General features: G+C 38.0%; 1 protein-coding gene across 1 annotated transcript; it reads left to right on the top strand.

The window, feature by feature from the left end:
• Positions 1 to 26,356, top strand: fnbp1l (formin binding protein 1-like). Its single transcript, XM_046049967.1, has 15 exons — positions 1 to 12; positions 8,471 to 8,586; positions 9,877 to 9,927; positions 11,432 to 11,579; positions 13,315 to 13,377; positions 14,452 to 14,556; positions 15,213 to 15,341; positions 15,795 to 15,941; positions 16,129 to 16,356; positions 21,279 to 21,388; positions 21,884 to 22,016; positions 22,342 to 22,439; positions 23,188 to 23,363; positions 23,812 to 23,849; positions 24,745 to 26,356. The coding sequence occupies exons 1-15, from the start codon at positions 1 to 3 to the stop codon at positions 24,883 to 24,885; spliced, it is 1,695 nt and encodes a 564-aa protein (XP_045905923.1). The 3' UTR covers positions 24,886 to 26,356.
• The last annotated feature ends 547 nt before the right edge of the window (positions 26,357 to 26,903 follow it).

The following is a 26,903-nucleotide window of genomic DNA, read 5'->3' on the forward strand; positions in this document are numbered from 1 at the left end:
ATGTCCACTGCGGTAATGTCTTCAAATTGCTTGTGCTGTTTGACCAACACACTAAAACCCCAAATATAAAGTCAGAAAAAGCAGGAAATCCTAAAAATTAAGAAGCTGAAACTAGACTAAAGCTATTAATCAGTTAATATACCCATTAATTGTCTTTTGATTAGTTATTTCAGCTCTAGACCAGAGTGGCATACATTTGTATTTTTAAAAGTACAGACTAGAAGATTTTGCCTTTTCTGTTGCTAGTGTGTTTCCCATCTCTGTTTCAGTCTGCTTAAAAAAGGGAAAACATGAAGTTGACCATCATTGACATTTTCAGCCAACATCTGTTACAACTTTCCAGTTGCCAGTCACTTTCAGTGTTCAAACGTCTGTGTTTCAGGTATTTATTAGCAGTGTTTTTTTCCCTCTGCGTTCCTTTTGGGTTTTAGGAAAGAGTTGGTCTTTTCTTATGTTTTCCCTTGAGCTGTGTTTGCTGGAATACAACGAACACAGGTTCCTGTTAAATCACCTCCTGGGTGAATGGATAAAGAATTTCACTGGTCCACCCATTTTAGAAACTGAAAGCACACATTCCAGTGGAGAGTCTGGTGAGAGTGATTTACAATAATACAAGATTTTCAGTTCTGAGACAGTTTCTTTGCTTTGGCTTTGTGCTGAACAGCTTGTAGAGAGGTGTAAATCAGTGCACTTTGTTTGAGATAATAATCCAACTCAACAGTAAACAATACACAAAAGCTCCAGCTATTACATAAGAGGAAACGAGTCCCATGTATTATGTATAACTGATGTAAACAAATATTTTTCCTGAATTCACAATAGCTGAAATGCATCACAGGAAGCAGTTTTAGTGCATTGGTTTACTCACGGATGCACACATAACCAAAGATGTATGATTAAGTTATAATGATCAATGTGAATGGAGCCAAACATGGAGTCATAGAGTGACTGTCTGCAGGAGGGAAGCAGCTCACTGACTCAGAACCGACTGTGATCCCTGAGACTCACTCTGATTCATTTTAATCAGCTAAAATTATATATAATTTGAACAACTTATGAATCATATATTTCCTCTTAAGCTTGTGTGTATCCAGCTTGGTCTGTGAGTGTGTAGTGCTACAGATATACAGTACTTTCTATTTCCACAGGGTAAAGGGGAAAAAAAAATTAAAATAGATCCTGCAAGGCGGAACAAATAGAGTGAGGTGTGTGTGTGTGTGTTGGTTCACGTTTACAGGCATATAATGTAGTAGTGTAAATGGCTAGTTAAAACTGATCTTAACACTGAAGTAATCAAATTACCAACGCTTCCAACGGTGGTTCATGTTAGGTTGAGAGAAAACTGCATTGGCAGAATAGACAGGTCTCAAAAGGTCACAAAAGAAGTGCAAGTGATGTTGTTGCTTCTTCTTTCTCTTGTTTCAGTACAGTAATATTAAGGCTCAAACATTCAGCTGAGAACTTATAAAACTGTTCAAGAAGCTGGCTGATCCCCTGCCTGCAGAACAATGAGGGGGGTGAAGTCAACAGCGTGCCAGTGCTCCTGTCTGTTTTGCCCATAGATGGCAATTGGAGACTTTTCAACAAAACAACCTTTTTAGCAACAAATCTAAGTCTATTTAAATCCAGATGCTCTCAGTAAGGAAAAAGCAAAGCATGTGTGAGTATGTGTGTCTGCAATGCACACATGTATAAACCATGTGTGCTTACCTCCTCTCACCTCTGCTCACAGTTCAAATAGCTTCAAATCAGCTCTTTCTGCAACAAAAATGGCTTGTTTTGTCCAAAACCTCCAAATAATACCTTTTTTGAATTCTCCATAAGGATTAGTACCATTATAATCTACATTAACAATAAAAAAGAGAGAACAGTGTTAGGAGTATATGATAAAATATACAAATACAGTGAGATGGATTTTTCCCTTTTTTAACATTTTTACTGTGGTAATTATAAGGCTGTAGTGGCCAGTGTTTCATTATTTAAATAATCAATTAAATTAAACAAACATGTGAGTCTTCTTATTTTATCCATTCACAATATGTGACAGAACATTTTATCCATATCACCCACCTCTAGCTTGATATCAGCTAACTGGAACAAACAATACCGACTGTAGTTGCTTAAAGTGACTGTTTTTATTTCTATGTGACATTGCAATATATATTAATAACACTAATATACTGTAATCATTGTTTTTTAGCATTATCTTAAAATTGCATAAAACACATTATTTCATAGTTATTGATCTATGGAAATCAGTTTGTATAAACATTATAATACTTAAAGATTGATATCAGACTGCAGACTTCCTCGATTAAATAACAATGTTGATCTCACTCAGATGAAGGCCTTTTCTCCTGTCCAATTTTCTTCCTACTTTCCTCTTGTTTTTCTTACCTCCCCTCTCAAAATCCCTCTCCAAATGCCACTTGTCTTCTTCTTCCTCACACTCCCTCTTCAACCTCCAGCACACACACGTACACACACAAATCTGTCTCCTTTCCCCCATCATTTTTTTTGGAAGAGACCTTCTTTTTCTGGTTGTTTTCTAGGAAGACGAACACAAGTAGACACACACACACACACACACACAGGGTGGGAAATGTCAACTTGTCTGAAACACTGGCATCAAGCTGAAGACCCTAAGGCTCTGTCTGCACTGTGTGTGTGTGTGCGTGCACTCTGCTCTGGAATGCAACACAGTGTAATTACTCTTTTGTCCTAGCAGCATTTTCTATGCTAATTAACCTCCCTTCTCCCATGGAATGTACACAGGCTGTCTGGCTCACTGATTGGCTCAGGAGGGGTAGTCTACCGTATGGTTTGCTATCAGGGTGTACAGCACAGAGTACAGAGTGTCTCCACAGGGCGTCTTCCTGCTCTTCTCGTCTGTAAGCTAAATGACTAATTTATTCTCTCAGCCTGAGATCGAAGCTCATTAAAACAGGGCAGTGGCTTTAGTAGTGAGACGCAGCAGACCTGTGACACATTTCTGGGCAATAAAACCAGAGTGATAAATATCGCAATATAATTTTCCTCAATCTATGGTTAATCAATAAATGTTTGATTTAATTCATTTGAATCAGAAACGAATTAAAACTTAATTTTTCTATTAATATATTTATTTTGTTGAGGAAAAGGGACTGAAAAAAGATTTACTAATCATTTTTAAAAAAAAAGATCTTATCATAATTTGTTTTGAATGTTCTACCTTAGATTTGGCGTTGTGTTCTGACCATAAAGAATAGTACAACCACCTAGTATAACCATCTGGTTTCTTCAGTTTTTACTCAGGAGCAAAAATGAATGTTTTAAACTGGAAATAATGATTTCACATTTATCGAAAGAATTATCGTTTGATCGTCAAATGATATGAAATCTTTTTATCGCAAGAACATATTTTGCCACCTCCTTTACCGACCTAGTTTGGGTTCTGAGAAGAAAACAGATTGTCCACCAGTGACAGTGACATGCCAACATTAAAATTGCATGTAATTTATAATTGCCAAAACTGCACCCTGATACTGCTGTTTTTTTTTCCCCACATAACATAAACAATCATTTCTAAAGCGTCAGCATTCGAGTGGTGTCTTACTGGTATTCATACTAATTTCCTGAGTTTTTCTTAAATGCAACAAAAATGTAACATGCCATTTCAATAATGTATTTTTGTCATGTACAGTACAAGCATTTTTCTCTGTTCAGTACAACTACCCAAATGCGCTGTGGTGATCTGGTGTTTTTTTGTTTGTGAAGGCTCCCCTTCCTGTGATTTAGAGATGATTATGTGACAGGATGTTCGTGTTGCTGCTACTGATAACATTGCTATCAGTGCCCCTATTTGGTGCTAGCACAGATCGGCTGATATGAGGTCTGTTATTTTTGCACAAGTATTTTTTAATATCGACTAATTGATCAAAAGTAAATTAATGGGTAAAATTATATAGCATAGTAACTGATAAATACTATAGATAATAGATACAAAGTATTTATCAAGCAAACAATCTCTAGTCTCAGCTTCTTAATTTTGAGGATTTGCTGCTTTTTTTTCCCCTGAATTTGTATCACTGAAAATGTTATGTGTCAGGGTTTTAGGGTGTTGATCAAACAGCACAAGCAATTTGAAGACATTTCCTTGAGGTGCTAACTGGTACATAACTGATATTTTTATTTATTTTGTAGATAGCAAGTCTCCTTGTTTCCTTCATTTCAAGGTCATATTTGTCTGTGTGCTCTGGTCGATGAACAAGCAAGCGAATAACTTATTAGATGTTTTTTATTGTTTACCTTTTTGGGTGCTGCAATGGACAAAGCTAGTTTCAGTGTAATATGTTTTAGGCAGTAGGCTATATGTCAATTATTTGGTTATTGGCAACCTTTTTAAATCAATTGCAAAAACAAACTACAAAATATTTCCACTAGTCCCATTTGATGATGCTAAATGTTCGGGATCATGACTACATGATTTTGTGTTGAAGGATTTCTATAGACCTCGGGTGTACACTTCACTTCACTACCTAGCAATGAGATAGGAGTATAGTCGACAGTCGATCATTAGCAAATTAGCAGCTATTGGCCTCATGATATTATGCTAGAGTGGTAGGCCTGAATGCCGGGAGAAAATAAAATACTAGACGGTCTGGATAGAAATGATCAGCTGCAGTGCAGGTGCTGCAGCAGCGTGGGTTACTCTTTGTATATTGCAGATTCAGACAGCTATCCTTAAACCGTCCTCATTATTGTCATCCTCCTCCTACTACTCCTGTGAGCGGAGAGACCCACAGCCCAAAATATGCTGTCATTTCCCCAGTGAGCTGGGAGCTGCACTCAGCTTGCCACAAACTACAGGATGAGCTCATACTCCATTACTTATTCATAGACGCCGTCACACAGGCTGACGCAACCACAGATGGATACATTGGCTAAAAGGAGGTGGACAGGTCTGCATGCCAGGCTGGCAACAGACTGATTGGTAGGCATTTTCCAGAGGCAACCAGACTGTTAGGATGCAGATAATAATGACAGCCATCCTGATTCTGTGTAACATCCTGCAGAGCAGCTGCTAATCTTTGTTGTTTAACAACTTGGCTGCATCTTTTGTGGCTAAATATTTGTGTTTGAACTACAAAATATGCTCAGCTAGACACTTGGCACTTTGCAACACTGAGATCTTTTTCAATTTCTTTCTCACTGATGAAAACTGGCTTTAGGCCTGGCAGAGACCAGTGGATGCTGTTTACTCTGCCAGTCTGTGTTTCACCCCGTTACTGGTTTGTTTTAACATGCTGGGATCCTTTTGTTTGTCTCAGTGGTTTCATTTAGTCAGTCTATTCTATGACCGATGGCTACAGCCGTTCTCTTTTTTTCTGTTTTTGAATCTGTCCAATTTTCTCCTCCAGATCTCAGTGGAAATATGACCCTGGTCCACTTACAGTGGATGTCAGTGTATAGTGGTTGCACATACACGGGAAAATATTACGCTGATAATCAAGCTGAAATTGTTGGTTTAAGAGTTTCTCGATGCTGACATTGATTGAGATCCGTTTATTGTTTTCAGATATAAAAGCTAAGAAACACCACAGATTATCTATAGTGGACTCTTGGTGGACTTTCTGTAACTTTATTCCAATTCCTGATTATTTCTGAAAGTGTCTTCTCTTGGTGGACAGGTGGCCTTAGGATCTGTTTGTGGGCTTGTAACTGGAAAGATGTAGATTTAATCTCCAGTCTGATTGGAGAATTCAGGATTTAGAAGCAAATGAATAGCACCTGCTTCTCCTTTTATTACCTCCATTGTGGTGCCTTTAAACAAAGCACTTTTAAATGACCCACAACCACCACTGTGGGCAGCAGATAAGGTGTTTGTGCTGGACAGGTTCCAGATGTGAATGTGTGAGCGTGGTGCAGAGTGCTGCTGAAAAAGAGCCTTTGTGGACTGTGAACCTACCCTGAATGAATAAGGGTTTTAAATCAAATCTCTTCTGTGATAGGCCTGATAAAATGGTTTCAGTTGATATCAATGAATATGAATAACATCCAGAAACTTCCCAACTCGGAGAGTTTTGAGTTATTGTCCTGAAGTAACACTGTTTTGAGGTGATACCACTTTCGTGACTCTCACTGGTTGAGTCCAGATGTGCTCGAACATGTGGCCGCTGAACTATTTAGCTATGTTGTTGGAAAGTCTAATTTAGAAAAAAAATACATATAAATATTGTAAAATGATGTATTTCAAGTTGGTAATTTCTTGCATTTAAGAGGTCACTGTACAGCAACAAAATTTCATGTCGAGTACCTTTTTAAAGCACTACCACCCAATGAGATCTTAACATTCCTGATGAGCAGTTAGCACCTTGCTTGGATACCTCTTACATTAGCATATGAATGTGTTTGTGTGATTAGCTGAATGTGACAAGTGTTGTAAAGGGCTTTGAGTGATTGGTAGACAAGAAAAGCGTTGTCGTCAATTTACCATTTAACCTACGAGAAATAAGAAATAAAGATAGAAATTGACTAATTTGGTCAAGCAAAGTGCAAGAGGAGATTCATATCATACTTTTCTTTCTAGTTGTGCTAAAACATGGAATCATGTTTTTAGCACATCATCAACAACATGGAATCATGTTTTAGCACATCATCAACAACATCATCAAGGTATCTGACAAATACTTGTGCTTGGTGACCCCAGTACCAGGATCAGCTGTGTTAACGTCAGCGTTGTTTCTGGTCTCCTTGGACTCTGCGTAGACTGGATGCTTTCTGCTCAGATGCTGAAGCATTGTCGTCGTGCTGTTGTGTTAGGCTAGTTCCATTTTAGAGTTTCCACAGCCGCCGCTGCCACAGCTACTATAACTCCTGTGTTACATTCAGTAATAGTCCCACCTCGTTATTGGCCCGTGCAAAATAGAATCTGGTGTGGTTCTTCATCTGTAGTACTTTATTCTTTCGCCAAATCTTCTGTAACTACGGAATAGACCATCTGGAATCATGTGTTACAGAATGTTGTGATGTTATTACTACAGTAGAACAAGAATAACTTGAAATAATCACTTGGACTTAGTCCTGGACAATAAAAGAATAATAATTATCGCGATGTAATTTTTTTTCAATAACGATATAACAAATGTTAAATAAATATTCTATAAATGTTTGATTTTATTCACTTGAATAGTAAACAAATTAGGACTTAATTTTTTTATCAAGATGTTTATTTTGATGAGAAAAGGACTGAATAAAAGCTTTTACTTAATTTTACTCATACATATTTGTTGACAAAGATTTTATCCTAATTGTTTTGAATGTCCTACCTCAGATTTACTAAATGATTCACTATTTGGCCTCAAGTGCTGACCTTAAACCACAATTAACCATCAGAGTTCTTCAACTTTCACTCGGGAGCAAAAATCATAAACTTGAAAGAAATAATGATTGGATACTTATTATGATAATTATCGATATCGAAAGATATGAAACTTTTTATTGTGATAAAATTTCTGGCCATATCGTTCAGCCCTACTTGGACTGTATTCTTGTTAGACTGGTTTGTAGTTACCTGTACAGTACAGCTGATCATGAAGTCTAATGCAGGAGGAGGGATGAGAGCTTGAAGGAAAGGAAAACAGTGAGTGTAGAGAGGAAGTTATTTTTAATTTAATTTAGTTTTTTTTAGCTTTTCTTAATCTTTTGACATTCATCCTCATTTATTCAGTTGTCCTTTATTTTTGTGCTTCTACCATGGTTAAGTAGGCTACGTAGTTACATTATTTTTTTTTTTTTTTGTCTGTTTTAACTATGTTTATTGTTGATGTACGATCAGGAGTCTGCATATGGGTGTTTTTTATTTTGAAAATCAACCGGATTCTCTATGCTGTTCTGTGTCTAACTTCCTGGTTCATCTGCTTCTGTCAAAAATATACTGGCAGTTAATATTGAACTTTAGTAAAACTAGGATAAAAAAAAAATCACAAATGGAATCATAATCGTAATATCAGGCAGAAAAATGTTTTCCCCCCCCAAATCGTTCAGCCCTATTCTATATGCAAGAATTTAATCGCAGCAGGATTTATTGTCTTTTGTTCTTGATTACAGTATCTGCAACATGATGGTTTAAATTTAATGAGACTTGTGGCGACACGGCATACAAACACTGTTACCGCCGAGTCACTGGCAGGAGGACGTGTTTATTTTATTTGTGTGAATAAGGACAGACTTAAATTCAGGCAGACATACCTTTTGCATATTCATGTAAACCTGAATTTTAACCCCCACTTGTCGGAAAGAGTGTTTTTCCCGTCCTGCTGTCACGGCACTTCATTTGACGTTTTATTTGTTAATTTTCATAATCTGCTGAATCTTTTCAGATGGGTTTTTATGTGCTGGATTGTTTTTAATGTGTTTTTTTTGTTGTTGTTGTTTTGCAAGTTCAGAGGCATTTATCTGAATTAAAAGTACTTATGTCTTTCATCTTCAGGACCAGTTTGATAATCTGGACAAACACACTCAGTGGGGGATTGACTTTCTTGATCGCTATGCAAAGTTTGTCAAGGAGAGGCTGGACATTGAGCAAAACTACGCCAAGCAGCTACGGTACACACACACACACACACACACACACACACACACACACACACACCCCCCCCACCAATGGAAGATACATTCTCTCCATTTTTGTCTCTTTTCTGCCATAACAGAAAGACTTTGTTTGATGCAGGGATGTCTCAATCAAGCTTTTTTTGCCCTAAACTATCTCTCAGTAGTAGAGTCCTGATTGTATATTTATATTTTTCTGCATAATTGATTTGCACAATAGACATGTAAGTACATTTCACTTGCTAAATGTATTTGCATTAAAACAAGCTAACCTGCATCATACTACACACACAACTCTATACGTTGAATTCCTATAATTTTTTTTGTAAACTTGCCGGGATCAGAGTACAAATATTTTAGTTTTTTTGGTCACTGGGTCAGATTAGACAATCAAATGCAGAAATTCTTTTTGCAGGCTATGGACCATTGTCACAAACGCGTCATGGAGGTTGTTAAACTAAGGGAGAGAAGGCAAAGACATTTGGACATTCTAGACTTTTTGTCGGGACTTTGTGAAGCATCCAAAATTAAGCTTCCACACAATACAGGGGCACTCAGTGTTATTCCAGACTGCACACATCTCTCAGGCCGGGCCACTGTCAGGCTGATATTCTGTTCTCTTGAATTTTGTGCATGATTTAGGCAACCCCTATCACATTGCACTGACGATCAGATGCAGATTTAACAGTATCTGTATTTAGTAGTAGATCACGTTGAAATAAAGGCAAGTTGACTGGTAATTTATTTATTTGTTTTTACTCCAATTTTGCAATGCTTGAGACAACTCAACAAGCACAGACCCAGTAATCCTCATTAAAAACCAGTAGAGTCCCAGTGTTTGTTGTTGTGTGATTTCAAAGATGGGAAATCCCTTCAGAATATGTAAAACACACACGCACACGCACGCGCACACACTGCTGTTGTAGGTCTGATGAATGATCAAAGATAGATTTGTATGTGTGTGTGTGTGTGTGTGTTGATGTGTGAATGTTTTTAACAGGACGTGTATTTCAGGGAATAAATCAGGAAGAAACGTGCACGCACGCACACATATTCCTCAGCTCTCTAGTTAAATCATTAACTTGCTGCTTTACTGGAGTCGCTAGAGTTTGAGCCTGAGGGAATGAACAGGCAGAGACTTTGATGTTTTAAATCTTTGATTCATCTTTAATAAAATACTCAGATCCTCTCTCTTTCTGTGTGTGCGTGCGCCTGTCTGCCTCTCTACCAGGCTTAAAATATCAGACGGTATTTTTAGCCTCTGTCTGCTTCTCTCTTTCCTATCAGGAACTTGGTGAAGAAATACTGTCCAAAACGCCCTAAAGATGAGGAGCCGAGGTGAGTAAACTTAATTGATTTGTTCTATTTTGCCTGAGTTTTTCTGCTTTTATTCACTTCTTGGACGTCTGTACACTATAGAGCAGAGAAGGCCTGCTAGACAGTATATTTTTATCCTTCTGGTGCTGAAAATAATGTTTGGCTGTTCATTTGTAGGATCCAGACACTGGGTTTGATGTGGCTCTGCACATTCCGTCTGTCTGCAAATTTACCAAACAGTTTTATTGGTGACAGCATTGCACTGAGGAAGTGCTTTAGGCCACTCACTTTATTTTTAAACCACATTTCAAAGACGGGGATAACTATACGTGCTTTAAATAAAATTATACATATAATGTATACAATTCAGGAGATCCACCTTTCATGTTGACGCACACTCTTTCACACTTTGTAAAGATATTGAATGGGTTGCAGAGACTAACTAAGTTTGCATTGGAGTGAATGAAAATAATTCTTGTTTGCAATCTGGGTATTTTAAGTCAGTCATCACTGATTATACACAGAAATGTGAATTTGAATTATGAATCAAATTTCTCTGGTGACAAACGCACAACCTCCTGGTCTATGGGGACAAAGGACAGGGGCCAGGACCAGGAAACACAAACACACACAGACCCCCGAGCACAAAAGCTAATCCATTTGGTGAAATGTTTGGGAATATCAGTTTGATTTGATGTCAAATTTTGGAGTCATTATTTTATACAGAGTTGATTCTTGATTCCATATATAGTAAAAACTCTCAAGTGCCACACCATTCCCTCATGGTTTTAGTCCACTGAATTACAATATGGAACATACCTGGCATTTAACCTGATAAAGGTCACCTTCTGATTGAACCATGAAAGAGAAGTCTGCAGCCTATTCAGAGTTAACTGCAACAGTTTGCAAGCTACAAAGTGCTTCCAATGTCTATATTGCTGTTGTAGTGAGACACTATTAGGTCATGAATGACATACAGAAATCGATTATTGGCATTAGTGAATTGATTCAGAATGATAGAAGATAAGAATTGCAATACTTATTTAAATCAGTTTTATTCATATCCCTAGTAGAAGAGAAACATTTTTGTTCAATGTTTAAATTTTAGTGCAAAATTTAGACAGGAGAACCAAAAGAGGAATTTTAGAAAAGGCACATGTTAAATTAAATATAGCCTGAATACATAAAAGGCATGTTTTACTTCCTGACTCTGGCAAAGTGGGGAAAAACTGTAAAAATCCCCCAAACTCCTCCTATGTCCCTGGACACACTCTTTCTCTTTAACCAGATCACACACATTTAGGCTACTCTATGTGATCTCCTTTTGTTAACTAATATAATAACTAATGACGTCTCCCACTTCGAAAACCTCTGCTGTAGATATTAGTGTATCATTTAGGCTCCTGTTTCTCTTAAACTCTTACTCGATGCTGTGTGACTGCAGGTATAACTGCGAACAGAGCAGAAAGGCAGTTATGTGCAGTGTTAAACATGTTGAATGTGTGTCTGTTGTGATGTTGTGCAGGTTCACATCATGTCTGTCCTTCTACTCCATACTGAATGAGCTCAACGACTATGCTGGTCAGAGGGAGGTGGTGGCGGAGGAGATGGCTCATAAGGTGTATGGAGAGCTGATGAGGTACAGCCAAGACCTCAAAGCTGAGAGGAAGCATGTGAGTGCACTAGCATACTTCTCTGCATATTATTGAATAAAGGTGACACACATGGTTTATTTTCAGTAGTTTTCAGTGCATCTATTGGTAATTACGATCACATCTCTCAGAAAATCTGTTGCTTCCTGTTTAAAAAAAGGATGTTGCTGAATGCCCCTCTGTGTTGCCTCATATGCATTTGTTTTCTGTTTGGCTTTACTCCTGAGGATAAATATGTTGGATGTGATGTTAACCATCTGCCTTTCAGTTCTTCCACCATCTGCCGATACTATAATGCAGAAAATTTTAGCTCCATGTGCTTTGAAAAACAGCGCCCCCTTCCTGTTTTGTGCTATGAAGCAACACATATCCCATCAAGGTCCACTCAGACTTGATAAACATGCTACTGTTCACAGTTGTGTTCTTGCTTGTTTATGTTTATCATGATGTCTTAAAACTATAATGGCAGTGATTTTATTTTTTTTGTATTTTGATAAAGGAAATGGTAGAACAATCCCACAGGCAAGAAACTACATGCTGATGCTGAAATCGGCCTGGCAGTGATAGTCTGCTGATGACCGCAGAGATGCTAATATTGGCAGTGTGCATTTTACTTTCTGTTTGAGGCATAAAGAAACACATTCCATTTAATAGTTTAGTAGTTTAATAGTAACTAACCAATAATAATCATCTGGACTGTGTCAATGTTTCCTACATCCGTTTAGGAGCAGAGTCAGGATTTTACCCATGATAGGATACCTCCTCCATACAATGACGTGCTCTTGTGTTTTATTACCTGCTACATAACAGTATTGTTTGTCACTGGTAAATGGATTACCATATATATATCACACACACCCTTTTATTTAGTAAGATATTTAAAAAAACAAAAATGCAGTGGAAGGTGTCACATGTAATAGAACCAATTATACAAAAAAAACAAAGGATAAAAAGTGGGTAAATCCCTGCATGTCAAAACGTATTACACAGAAGGGAAATAATGTTTCGACCCTGGCTATAAATGTAGAAAATGTGTGGTGTTTTTTTTGTTTTTTTTTTTGAGCAAAAATGTTTCTTCTTGACCTTGGAAATTGGAGTTTGTCAAAATAGCCCCAACTCAAGGTGTACTTACTAGCTTTTCCTGGAGTTTTTAACCATAGCACATGGTCTTTATGAGCAGATGGAGTTTGTTCAGTTGTCATGGAGGTAGATCTGCAGACTTTTAGTTAACCATCAAAGTTCATTCTTTAACTTGGAAAATGGTAGTTTGGAAAAACGGTCACAACTCAAGGTCCAGTACTTTCCTTTTTCTGGACTTTATCCACTGATTGTGATGCAGCTGAAAGCTCTGGAAAAGCTAATAAGTAGACGATGAGCTAGGATTCTTTTGTTAAATTATAATTATATATTGTTAGATTCAAACATATGGTATGAAATTTGTTTTCTCCTAACAATATGCTCTATTAACCAGGAATGCATATTCATGAGTGGCTTTTTGTAATAAGTTACTAGTTTTCAGAGGATTTTGTTATTTAACTGCTGTAGTCACTGGATAGTGAATCTGTGGCTGCGGCCCCAGCGCTTTCTTCCAGTGGGTTGTTGTTGTTGTGTATATAACTGTGACAGAAATTGTCTAAGTCCAACCTTTTGTGTATGTGCATATGGATGTGTTCTTATTTACACTGTTTGTGTGTATTTCCTGTGTTTCTGTGTAAATGTCTCTTGGTTGTGTGTATGTTTGTGTATGTGTGAGCAGCATCTACAGGAGGGCAGGAAGGCTCAGCAGTATTTGGATCATTGCTGGAAACAGATGGACAATGTAAGTGAGGAGGGAGGGAGGAGAGGGGGAAAAATAAGTGTTTAGTGTAAATATTCTCTGTTAGTGGCAGCCAGCTGTACTCTTCTCGTACTTGTTTGCGTGAGGAATGCAAGAAATGCTCAGAAAGGTAACTGCTAATGATGATCCCCTTTCTCAACCCTAATTCCACCCATGCCATTATTTAGTGAAGAATCAAATATGGCATTGTATATGAGTATGTGCTGTTCTGTCCAAATGAATATAAAGTACAATATTAGAATGTTTGTCTGACTGTGAAAATACAGCAGTGTCCTTTCTTCTTCTTTGTCTTCTTCTTCTTCTTCCTGGCAAACTTCCTGGTCTATGGGGACCAAGGACAGGGGCCGGGACCAGGAAACACACACACGCACACACAGGCCTCAGTGTAAACCAGCCCCTCCCAAATCAATACAAAGCAAAGGCCCATGTGCCACATTTGGCCCTCAACAATTTTCTTCTTGGCTCTTAAAAAGCTCCAGAGAGAGATTCCATTTGTTCACTTCTGAGGTCATTTAATTGCATTTGCTGAGTTATTTTCTCAACAGTCATCTCATTACAAGACTTTATAATTAACCACCGCAATTCTATAAGAGCTAAAAAGCTAATTGCTACTTGTTAAATTTATAAATAATACATGTCCATTCACATGTTTTGTCCTGCAGCCCAGTAGTTGAGTTACTTTACATTACACATGTGATGGAGAGTGTTTCAGTGTGAGGTCTGCATGACTTTAATGGTGACTACCTAGTGACTGGACTGTAATGTCTCAGCTATTCACTGTGTTTCCTTGACTTCTAATGTAACCCAGATGGGCTGACAGGAAGTAAACTATCTCTCTCTCTCTCTCTGATTTATCTCCCTCTTTTACCTCTCATTCACATTTTTTTTTTTATTTTTTGTTTTTTAGTTTTATAAACTGAGAACTCTTTTTAAAGATTGCAGAAAATGGCAACAGTGCATTCTAATGACAAGGATATACAGTCTATTCTTTGTGTTTCGTGATATATTTAACATCGTGTCATCTTTCTTTTGTCTTTGTTTCTTTTTTTTTTTTAGAGTAAAAGGAAGTTTGAGAGGGAGTGTAAAGAAGCAGAGAAATCCCAGATTACCTACGATCGGTTAGATAATGACATCAACGCCACCAAATCAGAGGTGGAGAAGGTAGGAAGCTTCTACCTGCAAAGCAACTGATTTAAATCATTTGCTCATCTGTAAGCCAGTGTGATACATTATACTTTATCATCAGTGAAAATATACCACCATTTACTTTCAGTCTATATTTGGCAGATGATTCAAGACAGTATTGAATGAGCCATAGTTTTACATGGAAGACAATAAACACATAGTTCTTTCATCTTTTGACATTAAAATAGAAATAAAAAAAATCCACAATTCAATAACTAACTTCATCCCACAACCCTCATAGCTAGTATTTTGTTTTACTTTAGTTAGCCATGTGTAATTGATGCCTATGAAATTATACTGTAGCTCCCTTTTTTCCCCCCACACTCACTGTATAATTAGACCAGGTGGATTAACTTAAAGCTTGAAGGAAAATCAACCTTTCCAAAGAGAGGTTGAAGCACAGCCCAGTAAGCCTTGTTTTTTAGATGAGGTACTGTCTATATGACTTTTAAAAAGAGAATAACTATGGAAATAACAGGAAAGGTACTTTTCACCGCAAGTTTCAGCTACAATTTAATTTGTCAGGACTTAAAGTACTATTATGTGTGCAGTTTTGTGTCTTGGACAGACACAAGGTTGTTGAGGCTTCAGCTAATGTGGTTCTAATGTTTCTATTGATGTCATTTGTTCAGGCCAAAGCCCAGTTCTACCTGCGGACTCACATGGCCGATGAGAGTAAGAACGAGTACGCTGCTCAGCTACAGAACTTCAACGCAGAGCAGTGGAAACATTTTAACAACGCCATACCACACATCTTCAAGGTAGCACAAACATGCCATACATACTCAACACATACATACCAAATTGAGTAAATGTTTACAAAATTGAATGAATGAAGGAAGGAATAAAGCACAGCAGAATTACCTATTAAATAGACTTAAACCTTTTACGTCAGTGCTAAAAAACTAATGTTTTTGTTTCTTAGTCTTTGTTGCATATTGTCTCAGATATCTAAAGAGCAACAACAGCCTTTGACCTTGTTTTTCACATATTTGTAATGTTTGGAATTAGCTTCTCACTAACAAACTCGTGGATATGTTCTTTGGCATTCCTCATGAAACCGGTTGTCATGTTTAGAGAAAGTGTAGTGCCCTGCTTAAGTGCCTCCTTAAATGTTGGACTTTGCAGCTTGTCTCATGTAAACCATTACTTACAAGTGTCAGAGTGAGCACTGCACCGTTACTAGTGTTTATTCCATTTCCTCTGTGTTACAGAATCTGCAAGACATGGATGAACGTCGGACAGTGAAGCTCGGAGAGACGTACCGGAGCTTTGCTGAGGCAGAGCGGAGAGTCATTCCCATCATCTCCAAATGTCTAGAGGGAATGGTTTCTGCTGCCAAAGCTGTCGATATGCGAAAGGTATGTAGTAGAGTGGAGGACTGCTGTAAGAAAGGAGAGGGAAAACCGTTTCTAGCATCATGTTCAGAAAACTGCCCTGAAGAAATAAGCTATTACTTAACATAGGGGAGGGATGGAAGGCTCCTCCCTCTCTTTTTGTGTCCTACTGCTCACCTGTCCATCTGTTTTTATCCTCCCTCCATCCCAGGATTCAGCCATTGTTATAGAGTCCTTCAAATCAGGGTTTGAACCTCCAGGCGACTTTCCCTTCGAGGACTTCAGTCAGAATCTGAGCAGAACGGGTTCAGATGGGACCATCAGCAACACACCCAAAGGAGAAAGGGACAAAGACGGGGCCCCGGGGTCACGCACCGACCCAAAACCCCCTATGAGCAGAGCCAAGAACAAGCTCTGGCTGTTTGGGAAGAAACCAAAGGTACAAAGAGTGAAGGGTGCTTGTAGTTTTGTTGCATATTTATCTAATGGATTAAAAGTACCAGAAAATTGACTAAAAAGAACCGACTGCACAGTAAACACTTACACTTCATCATCTAGGCCAAAAACATTGTCATTGTCATTGTTATGTCTCCATACACATCTCAAAGTTTTTCCTAAAAACAGGAATGATAAGCAATGCTTGGAGTGGATGTCAGTATGAATCAACCTCTTGAGTATCTCATTTTCTCACAACTGTGTATGTGAATGCATGAGATGGCAGCCTCTGCTGGAAAGATACTGGTAAACATTCACAGGGTTCTTGCTCATTTATGTCGATATTATATATATATAGAGATAGATAGATAGATATCGATATAGTTTCATCAGTGCGGATGTTATGTGTCAGTATCATGTTTTTTTTGTATGAATGGACAATAATAATGCATTATGTCTGAATGGAAATGCTGATGGATGTTCTTTATAATGCCCTACAGATATAGCAGAAAGTACCATTTCCCCATTTATTTCATTTTTATAAACAAAGTGTTTATTAATTTTGCTGGTTCTAAATTCAGTGTTCAGTAATGTAATTTAAGAAAGCACCAGTGTTCCCTGTCTCAGATGTATTATAGTTAGTGCTACAGTAAATCTCCACCCTGCAGCTGCACATCAACTTTATTAGTCACATCCTGAACATAGTCATGTTCATTTCTCCATCCCTGCCTTCTACAGGGTGTTTTGTCTTGCAGAGACAACTTTGTAGATTGTTATTTCCTCATATTTTATTACTTTCTCTGCGCCTTAGTTGTAATATCAGCTTATCTTGTAGGTTTTTGTCACCTTTGTGACAACACTCAAATTCTTTTCTCTGATACACACTTGGACCTTGCCCCTCTCCATAAAGACCATGTTGGTTAATTATTAACTTTCTGCTGTTGGTTTATGTTGGCGTCATCAGCTGCCTTGCAGTATCAGGAACCTGTGGAATGGATAGGGTGTGTGTTTGTGTATATGGATTAGCTGAAATGTTTAACACTTTGTGCCCTAAATTTTCACAGGCGTGTCCCACACAGGTTTGAATTTTAAAGCCCCGGAACACTTGGCTTCAAATCTTAAGCATTTCTCTAAATAGTACATGTCTATGACTGAATAAGTTATAATCATCAAATTATTTAAATAATTATTAACAGTTTAACACTCAAACCCAGTTAATCTTCTTTATCAGAACTGTATGAGAGTGATCAGATTTGATTCAAATATTGCTTAAACCTGATTGGTACTTGGACGTACATGACATCACCTTTTTCCCCAAAGAAGCCCCGCCCACTACCAAGCAAAGCAAAGAGCACAGAGGGTGGGAAAAAAGAAATAGAAATACCTCCTGTGAAATAACTACAACTGTTCTAATTTTGGCAGAAATATTATGCTCAAGTAGGATCAGATAATTATTATAAGTTAATAATAATATAACTGACTGATATACTCAGTTTTATTCAACTCAATTGATCAAATTCTGATCATTCAAAGAGTTGTTTTGAGGTGGCGCTAAGAAAAATGTATTCATGGTTTTACAGCCATTTTTTTGTAATAATTGTATATTATAAATAAGTCTTTTTGGGACAGTATATTGATTTTTGGCCACTACGCCAACATCACCTCACAGGTCCCCGGTTTCTTGGAAGCTTAAGAGCAACATTAAAAAAAGCTTGAATGAGTCAGCTTAAGTCATCAAAGTGCTCTGACATAATGAGTAAACGTCAACCTTATGACTCTCACATGACTCAGTAGAAAATCTGAATGCTTGAATGATAAATTCAGATTGATTTGCAGTTCCAAAGAAGTAAAAATAAAAAAAGGGAACTTTCACTTCTGTTATGTGACCATGACACACACTCTCCCCCACAGTTAAAAACCACCATCAAACAAGAAATACTTTATAGCACAACTCCCGAGAATGTGTCATCCTGACATCTGGCTTTGTCTTCTCTTCTTGTTAACCACCAGTCCCCTTCCTCCTCTCCTCCTCCTCCCCCCCCTCCACCTTCTTCCTCATCCTCCTCTTCTTCCTCCCGTTCCCGGCCCCCCTCCCACATTTCCCCTCCACACCGGTTCAGCACTGACCTAGTGAGCCACTATCTGACTGAGATAAAGACTGCAGTACCCAGAATCCCTCATAATTTGAGGGACCTGAGGAGAGGGGTGAGACAGGAAGTAGCGCTTTAGTGTGTTTGATTAAGACAGGTTGCCTTGATTTTGATTTTTAAATTTCTTCTGCCAGGGTGTCTGCAGTTCCTGGATTAATAGTGCAAATATATCGAGTTCAGTTAAACTCCATGCTTTTAACTGCTTTAAATATACTGTTTTTAATGTTAAACACAGTTTTTAAATGTTATTTCAATTTTAACTGATGAAACTTGCAGACACTCTGTTGTGCTGTTTCTCTCACCCATTTCTCCTTTTTTCTATATTTATCTTTTTTGGTTTGTTTCTCTTTCTCCCGTTTTCCTTTCTTATTCCCTCTATTTCTTTTGTTTTTTTGTAATTCTTTCCCTCTTTTCATTTATGAGACAGATTATTGCTCCACTCACGAGATGGAGGATCCTTGGTGTGTGTATGTGAAGGATTTAGAGGGTTTTGGGCATTTTGGTTGCAGTGTTGTGTGGGGAAAATGTGTTACCAACATCAGGTGTGATGCTCTGATGTTGGTCTGGCCTGAGTTTGCAGTGATTTGTGTGTGTGTTGGAGTGGCTAACAGTATTTTCTGAAGCAGAGCTTTATGCTTTCAGACAGTTTAACACAAACTTGTAAATAACCCCCGCCTCAGTGCCAAGACAACGCTTGGATTGGTCTTTCATCAGTTCTGTCGGGACCGTCTGTGATTGGCTGCTTTTCAGTCTGGTTTAATCTGTCAAGTGGTCCTCAGAAGAACAGGGTGACAATCTGGCTGGCTGACTGTCACTGACATGATGTTCACTCCTAATGGAATATAATCTAAATTAGAGAGATGTATTCCAGACAGGGAAAGTTGGGGCTTTGTTAAAATATCTAGGAAGTCTGTTTTCTTAACAAACACAAGTTATTCATCTGTATCCCAGAGGCCTAATAATAAATAATATTACAATTTTAAATCATTAAACGTGTTTTAAATGGAGCTGCATGGATTATCGATTATAACATTATCGACTATGTTGATAATCTGTTAATCATTTTAGTAACTGTAGACTTTGGTTGCAGCTCCATATTGTCATTCATGATAGTAAACTGAATACCACAGAGTTCTGCACTGTTGGTCAAAAATAAATAAAACAGTTTCAAATACAGCTTGGGCTGTGTTGACTGTAACAGCCATTTTTTGCTATTTTATAAGCCTGTAAAGACAAAACAATCGCTCCATTAATTAAGAAAATCTGCAGATTAATTGATAATGAAAGTAAGTTAGTAGCAGTTCCTAATTTTAAATCCTGGATTGTTTACCTCCATAGGTGTTAGCTCACAGTCCTGGTATGCGTGGTTGTGAGTCAATAAGAGGAATAGCATTAAATATGGGGCAGGAATATGTTTTATGTTTTAAGTGGCTCACACAGCTCCTGCACAATACAAATAAAAAAGGCGACACACTCGTAAAAATATTGCTCTATAACGTTGCTTCTGTAAAAAATCTATACAGGGTACTTTTAAAATCGGCAAATTTTAGAAATAGCCGTTTAATAGGAATATACAAGAATGCGTTTTGCCTCGGATATTTTTTCAGAAAAAAAAAAGGAGGAATGTTTTTTTTTGTTTTCGTTACTTAATCAGCAAAAAAAATGACAATTTTACTTTATGAAAAGCGTCGGAGTTATTTAAAGTTTTGTAATTTTTACACCAAAGATAAATAAATATATACTGCGTCCTTTCAAACATCTTGTTGATGATGAAAACAGAAAATTTAAATTTGGAGTGAATCATTGCACACCAGCAGGCTATTATAAATATTCAGTAGTTCATGTGCATTAAATAACACGTGCGACTGTTATTTAGGACTTATGAACTATTGGAGTTTCCTACTGGCCACACTGGGAACATATATCGATCTGACTGGTTTTCATGCTGAGATACTGACAACTAACCAGCACCCCATGTTGTTTGTCTCCTTTTACTGTAATGGTTTTATGCATCAGTGGTCAATCAAGATGGTAAGTGTGTGTGAGTATATATGTGTGTGTGTATAGAGTAGTTATAAAAGGACCCACCAGTAGAAGTGCTCGTGCACGTATCCTCACCATGTAGGACTTCCCATAGTGTCCAATATATAAACCCAGTAGTGATAGTAAAGTTAGCAATTTCTCCCCTCCTAGTTAAAATGGATTTCCTGCCTTCTGTCATATATAATATTCTTTTCAGCAGCTAAAGCTGTGTTACATGCACATAAATACAAATCAAGTTCCCCACTTTTAGTCCATTTTACGCCATTTTAATGTCAGCTACTGTACAGTATTGCTTGTCAGTATTGACACTGACCCACAAGGGAAATTTTAATCCCTTCAGAAGCAGAAATATTACTTTTAGAAACCAACAAGGAGGGGAAAAAAAACGAAGCTTCTGAATATCCAAGTATTAATACATTTTTAGCCCCAGTTACTGATTTTAAATTGTGTTTGTCTTTATTAAATACTTCTTAATTTGAGTTAAGTTCGAGTACAACAGCTACATGCTGATTTGGGCTGCTTATTTTCAAGTCTCGTTCTAAGGGAAGTCTGTTAACAAGTGGAGGCAGCTGGGCTCAACACAATGCTGGAAACAAGTCCTTGGTTTAATTACAGTTTATCAGGTCTCTCCACACCTCAGAAAAACATGTAGAAAAATCTTTATTCCCTCTGGTGGCACACCACGGACTTCATGAGTTGGTATGTAGTTGAAGTGTTTTTTTTTTACCACCAGGCCCCGTCTCTGGAGGATTACAGCCACTTACCCCCTGAGCAGAGGAGAAAGAGGCTGCAGCAGAGGATCGACGAACTCGGCAAAGAGCTCCAGAAAGAAATGGATCAGAGGTAGGGCCTTACCCATAATTCCGTACGCAGTCCAAATCACCATCACAGGAAAAATCAGTTAAAACGGCAGGTCAATACAGAAAATGTTTTAGCTGTGTTTTTCATTCGTACGTCTCACACGTGTTTGATGCATCCTTTGTAGACACACACTACTCCGCTAACGCCTCCTGGGTAGAGACGGCTTTAGTCTGGCATTCTTGAAACAACTGGATTAGCATTAGAGACAGTTACAGTATGAAAACAGCCCTAAATAGTCTGATGCTGCTGTATGAAATGACTCTAAATTCAGGATAATGAGCTGAAAGTCTACAAGAAACAATAGAATCATGACAAAATTGTTTTGGGTCAAAGCTGTGGCAGAAAAATGACCATGGAAAAGCTGTAGCGCAACATGGATGTGCGTATGTTCCTCACTTTTATGACCTATGAACTGCTTATTATCCACTCTTATTCCAACCTGTCAGCTGCAGCCCATGTTTTGTTTGTGTCTTTCAGAGATGCCCTGAACAAGATGAAGGATGTGTATGAGAAGAATCCACAGATGGGAGACCCCAGCAGCCTGCAGCCCAAAATATCAGAGACCATATGTAACATGGAGAAGCTGCGCTCGGAAATCCACAAAAACGAGGTACGAAAGGGAGAAAGTTTAATTTAAATAGAGCCAAAAATACCTGTCTGTGAAACCCAAGAATGAGGTGGAGGGTTAAGGGATGACAAGAAGGATGAAGAGGTGAAGAAAGTTAAGCCTTTTCTCCTACCTGGGAGTATTACCTTGACTCTTGATGTACACAGCTTCTGGCCAGTTATGGTGGTGATGGCTCCATCTCATGGTCAACTATGTCTGCTGGTGTCAGTCAAAATGTACTAATGTATATAACGTGTAACGTAATATTATAATATAATAATATTATATGCTATGATCAGATGTCTCCCTTCTCCCTCTCTGTTAACAGACTTGGTTATCTGAGGTGGAGGGAAAGCAGAGCTCCAGAGGAGACAGAAGACACAGCGCCGACAGCCACCACCATCACACCCCTCAAGGCAGAGAGAGGTAAACACCTTCGCACAGGTATAAATTATATATACACAGACAAAGAGTGAGAGAGAAAGATGTTCAGGGCAAATATTTAAACAGGTATTTATGAATGAAGTGTCAATACAGCATTACTGGCTTGAGAACTTGCTTCTGTATTTGAGTGTTTGTCTAACCACTGAAGAAAATTTAAGCTTAAGAGATGTTTTTTAGTTCAGTTGTTCAGTTGGCTAATGCTTCCAATTATGTGATTTAAATTAATTGGTTAACCTAGAGTATTTTTTCAGTGCACAGGAGGTCGGCTAAACATGAAAAAAGTGAAATTTGTATACAAGGAAGCATACAATAAGAATAAAGTTTCTAATAAAAATATGTACCATGAATGAATTACTGTAATCAGTGTCATATTACATTGTTAATTGCAGAAAATGTCTTAGGGCATCTTATTAGGAAATTAATTAGTTACAGGCTCATTAATATAAAGCATTAGGAAAAAATCTGCACGTATAATTATTTTGATAACTTAATTTAATATAAAAGTAGTTAAATCCACATTCAAATAGACTTTACTGTTAAAATGACCCACAACAATATGAAAGTTTTTTATAATTTAGTAAACTTCTCAATGCTGGTTCATGCTAACATGCAGTTCCCTGGGAATACTTTACTGATAGTTGGGTCTTTGATATCCCATATTGGCAAGATGCAGTGACGTATTTTAATCATGCAAACACAAAGCTCAGTCCCGCTGCCTGTTTCCCACCAGTCCTGAGGGCAGTTATACAGATGACACCAATCAAGAGCATCACACGTCTCACCACCGCCCCAGTCCTCCGAAACACGGACACACCAACACCGATCCCCACGAGTTTGATGACGAATTCGATGACGACGACCCGCTGCCTGTCATCGGCCACTGCAAAGCTCTCTATTCCTTTGATGGTAAAGACAAACGGCATAAAGTGTTAGCAAATCTCCACAGTATCAGTCTCGAAGGACTCTGTAGAGAATGAACTACTTGCCATGGCTACTATCAAAGTTAGCAACTGTGTAGATGTGTCATTAAGATGGTGATGGTTACCTGCACAGACACTAGCAGGTTACCTAGCTAGTCAATTATCTTCGCTGTAACATTATCAGCTTCAAGACTGATGCGTCATAAAGTTAAAGGTCCCAAAAGTATCTAACGACCCCTGAGCCCTGGGGCAGCATTTTGGATTATCCAGCATATATGTAGTAAAATTTTCTTATGCGAGACATTATTGTTATAAACAAGATATAATGCCTATATATGATCCAACATTAAAAACAAAATTCACAAAGGAGGAAGAACTATTAAGACCTAAACTAACCTTGATGTGTATTTAATATCAATATGTTTGACTCTTAGGTCAGAATGAGGGGACGCTGGTGATGGCGGAAAATGAGGTAATGCTTGTTTTTTATTTTGTAATATGAAAATGATTTGTGTTTGGTATCGTTTGGATTTTTTTACAAATCCGGTGCCTGAACCAATACTTTAAAGATGATAAGGAAAAAAGCTTTTTCAATTCAATTTCATATCAATAATCTCGAAATTGAACAATGTATTATTTTTGTATTATTATTTAAATATAAACATATGTACATACAAAACACAAGAAATTTACATAATAAAAATCACAATAATATATAAAACTCAACCCAACTGCAGTAATTTTACGCATGTATCTCTCTGCTGAGCCCGGTTTATTTGGCTTAGGCTGCGGCCCACGGTAGCCTGTGTTATTGTAGCATTAATAAAGACAGAGTTGGTAAAGAGAAACCGGCTCTCGTCTCGTAGCCTTTCATCGAGGAGTACATTTGTACTGCGGTGAATGCTGGCACAGATTCTTACGTCCGTTTCAGGGCAGCAGAGGGAAAATGGTTAAATCGACACATTTAAATGGCACCATATTGGCACTGGGTTTCGGTAGCCAACCTTATTTATTATAGGTTTTAGATGAGAAGGCTGCACGTATTGTGTGTATATTCAAAGCCTTACACAGCTTATTATTGCTCTGGGTGAAATGTTCCTTCATGACCACACAATGTAGTTTATTTTGACTCAGTCCCACATAGACCGTCCTGCTGCTGTAAATACAAACTGGAGCACCAAATATGTATTAATCTGCTGCTGAAAACTCCAGGACAAGAAGCACTATTACCTCCTTTTTTGGGCAGCAAGCCACTCAAACAGTGGATAGGGCACCAGCGTTCGTTTGGGACTGACGGGATCCACGTATTTTGGTTTCTGTGTTCTTCTTATTGCGTTTATTTAAAAAATGCATCTTTGCCATTGCAGGTGTTGTACATTATCGAGGAGGATAAAGGCGACGGCTGGACGAGGGCGAGGAAGCAGAGCGGAGAGGAGGGCTATGTCCCCACCTCCTACGTAGAAATCACCATGGAGAAAAACAGCAAAGGTGCCGTCACCTACATCTGAAGCTCCTCTGTCCTCTGTCCTCCTCTCATCCGTCTGTCATCCTCTCCACCTCTGCTTTCCATTCCTCAGAATAACACTACAAAAGGAAAAAAGACAGCATCCGAACGCCTGCATGGACATTCATCCGTTTCCTTTTTCTGACTTCCCATCCCTCCATCCTCCTCCTCTTTCCTCTAACCCTGTAATCGTTTGTGCTCGTCCTTCTCTCATATCTGTGGGACTGATGGAGAGAAATAGGAAAACCTATTTGGTGTTTGAGTAATTTGTATATGTTTTTAAGTGTGTGTGTGTGTGTGTGAGAAAGATGCCTCACCATGTCTTGTGTGTTTTAAGTTTTATATAATATATTAGAAACAATTTTAGCCATTCTTTAATTATTTTGGTGTTTCTTTTGGAGACGTTTAAAACTGATTTAAGCTTTTTGGATTCAGGTGTCGACATAATTTGATCGATGTTCTGATTTCATCTGTTTTTATTTCTGTCTGATTGCAGTTTGTGTGTGTGTGTTTGTACATGCACATTTGTTTTTCTTTGTTACCTGTGCCATCACACTAAAGGTGGAATTACACTGACAGGGGGTTGTCTGTTTTCAGCCTTAGTAGAAAAAACGTTTTCATACTTTACTTTGTTACAGGAGTTTAGTCTTATTGATATTGTCTGTCCTTTCAGTGCAGAGCTGGACATTGTAAAGGATAAGGCTGGCATTACTCTGTATATTTCTTAGTTGTTAACAAATGCCATGAAAAGACAAAAACCAACACTGTCAGCTTTTCAATACTAGTTCCTTACCCTGTCTGTGGCTCTCAATTCCAAGCCTATTGGACATCCAAATCTTTAAAAACACCCCCAAATATATATTTATAATCTTGAAAAATTGTAGTTCTCAGTAAACATTACTAAAACTGTAAACAGTGCAATTGTTAGGGGGGTTTTCAGCTTCAACTAATGCACATTTGGTGCTCTAGTGGAGTGGTTTGCAATGATTTTGGAATATTGATGGGCTTAAAAACTTTGAGGCAGCTGTCAAGAGTGAGCGAACTTTTTTAGCAACTACTAAACTCTATACTGTAAGTTGCAATGCCAAAATATGCCAATAAATAAACCTTTAAACCTTTAAATAGGCAAGTCCTGATGCCGGTATGGAATGATGATGCACAGAGGAATAAGAGATATCAGCACAGATAATACGTTAGTCGGATGAGTTCATTGTTGGCTTTAGTCTGGTATTTGTTGAAATCTCCAGCCATATTCTTTAACTCTAAAATCTAAATCCACCAGGATTTAGGAGATAAAGTCAGGAATAAGTTAAAGAAGTAGCAAAGTGCAGTGTGAAAACAATTTCACTTCAGTTAAAGGAGGCTGTAACAATTATAATTCTCACTGACAAATCATGTATTTTATGTTATCTTGCACTTATAAACTGTTCTTGGTCATTGTTTGAGTCACTGATTAAAAACAGCTCTGACCATTAGTGTTTCTATTGGCATCCATGCTAGCTTAATCCTCTACTGCAGGCGTTTCTCAGTAATATTGTCGATCTCAATATAGTCACGTTTGAATACTGAAGTACAAACAAGGGTTGCAGAAACATGGCACCCAAATGCTGACTGTAAAGAGAAGGGCAAGTGTTGCTACCAGTATCATGTTATTAGTTCTTACACAGTTACTGGTGACAGGTGTTTAAATGGGAGGCTGCCAAATGGAACAAAAGGCCACAAACCTGCTGCTGTAGTGTTACTACATCACATCACAATCAAAACTGAACAATGGGTTTGGGGACGATTCTGTTTCAATGAATTTCCAACATGCTTCAGTAGTTTTAGTCTTTGCTTTTATATCTGAAATGTTTCAAAAGTTTTTAAATTGGTCTTTATTTTCAGACTTGTAGAGAAAGCCACAGTGAGATACCTTAACAACTGCTGGATGGATTTCCATGAAAAGTTATATGTTACATGGCAACAGACCTCTAGGCTTCTTCATTAGTTTGTGTCACAGACAAAAGGGAGAAGGATCGCCCT

This window comes from Micropterus dolomieu, linkage group LG05 (assembly GCF_021292245.1).
Source record: "Micropterus dolomieu isolate WLL.071019.BEF.003 ecotype Adirondacks linkage group LG05, ASM2129224v1, whole genome shotgun sequence".
NCBI classification, from domain to species: domain Eukaryota; kingdom Metazoa; phylum Chordata; class Actinopteri; order Centrarchiformes; family Centrarchidae; genus Micropterus; species Micropterus dolomieu.

What these genes read in the sequence shown, in the direction of transcription:
- fnbp1l (XM_046049967.1), top strand. An exon ending in AAGCTGTCGATATGCGAAAG is followed by an intron (nt 15,942 to 16,128) that starts GTATGTAGTAGA and finishes CCTCCATCCCAG; the next exon opens with GATTCAGCCATTGTTATAGA. An exon ending in CAGAAAGAAATGGATCAGAG is followed by an intron (nt 21,389 to 21,883) that starts GTAGGGCCTTAC and finishes TGTGTCTTTCAG; the next exon opens with AGATGCCCTGAACAAGATGA.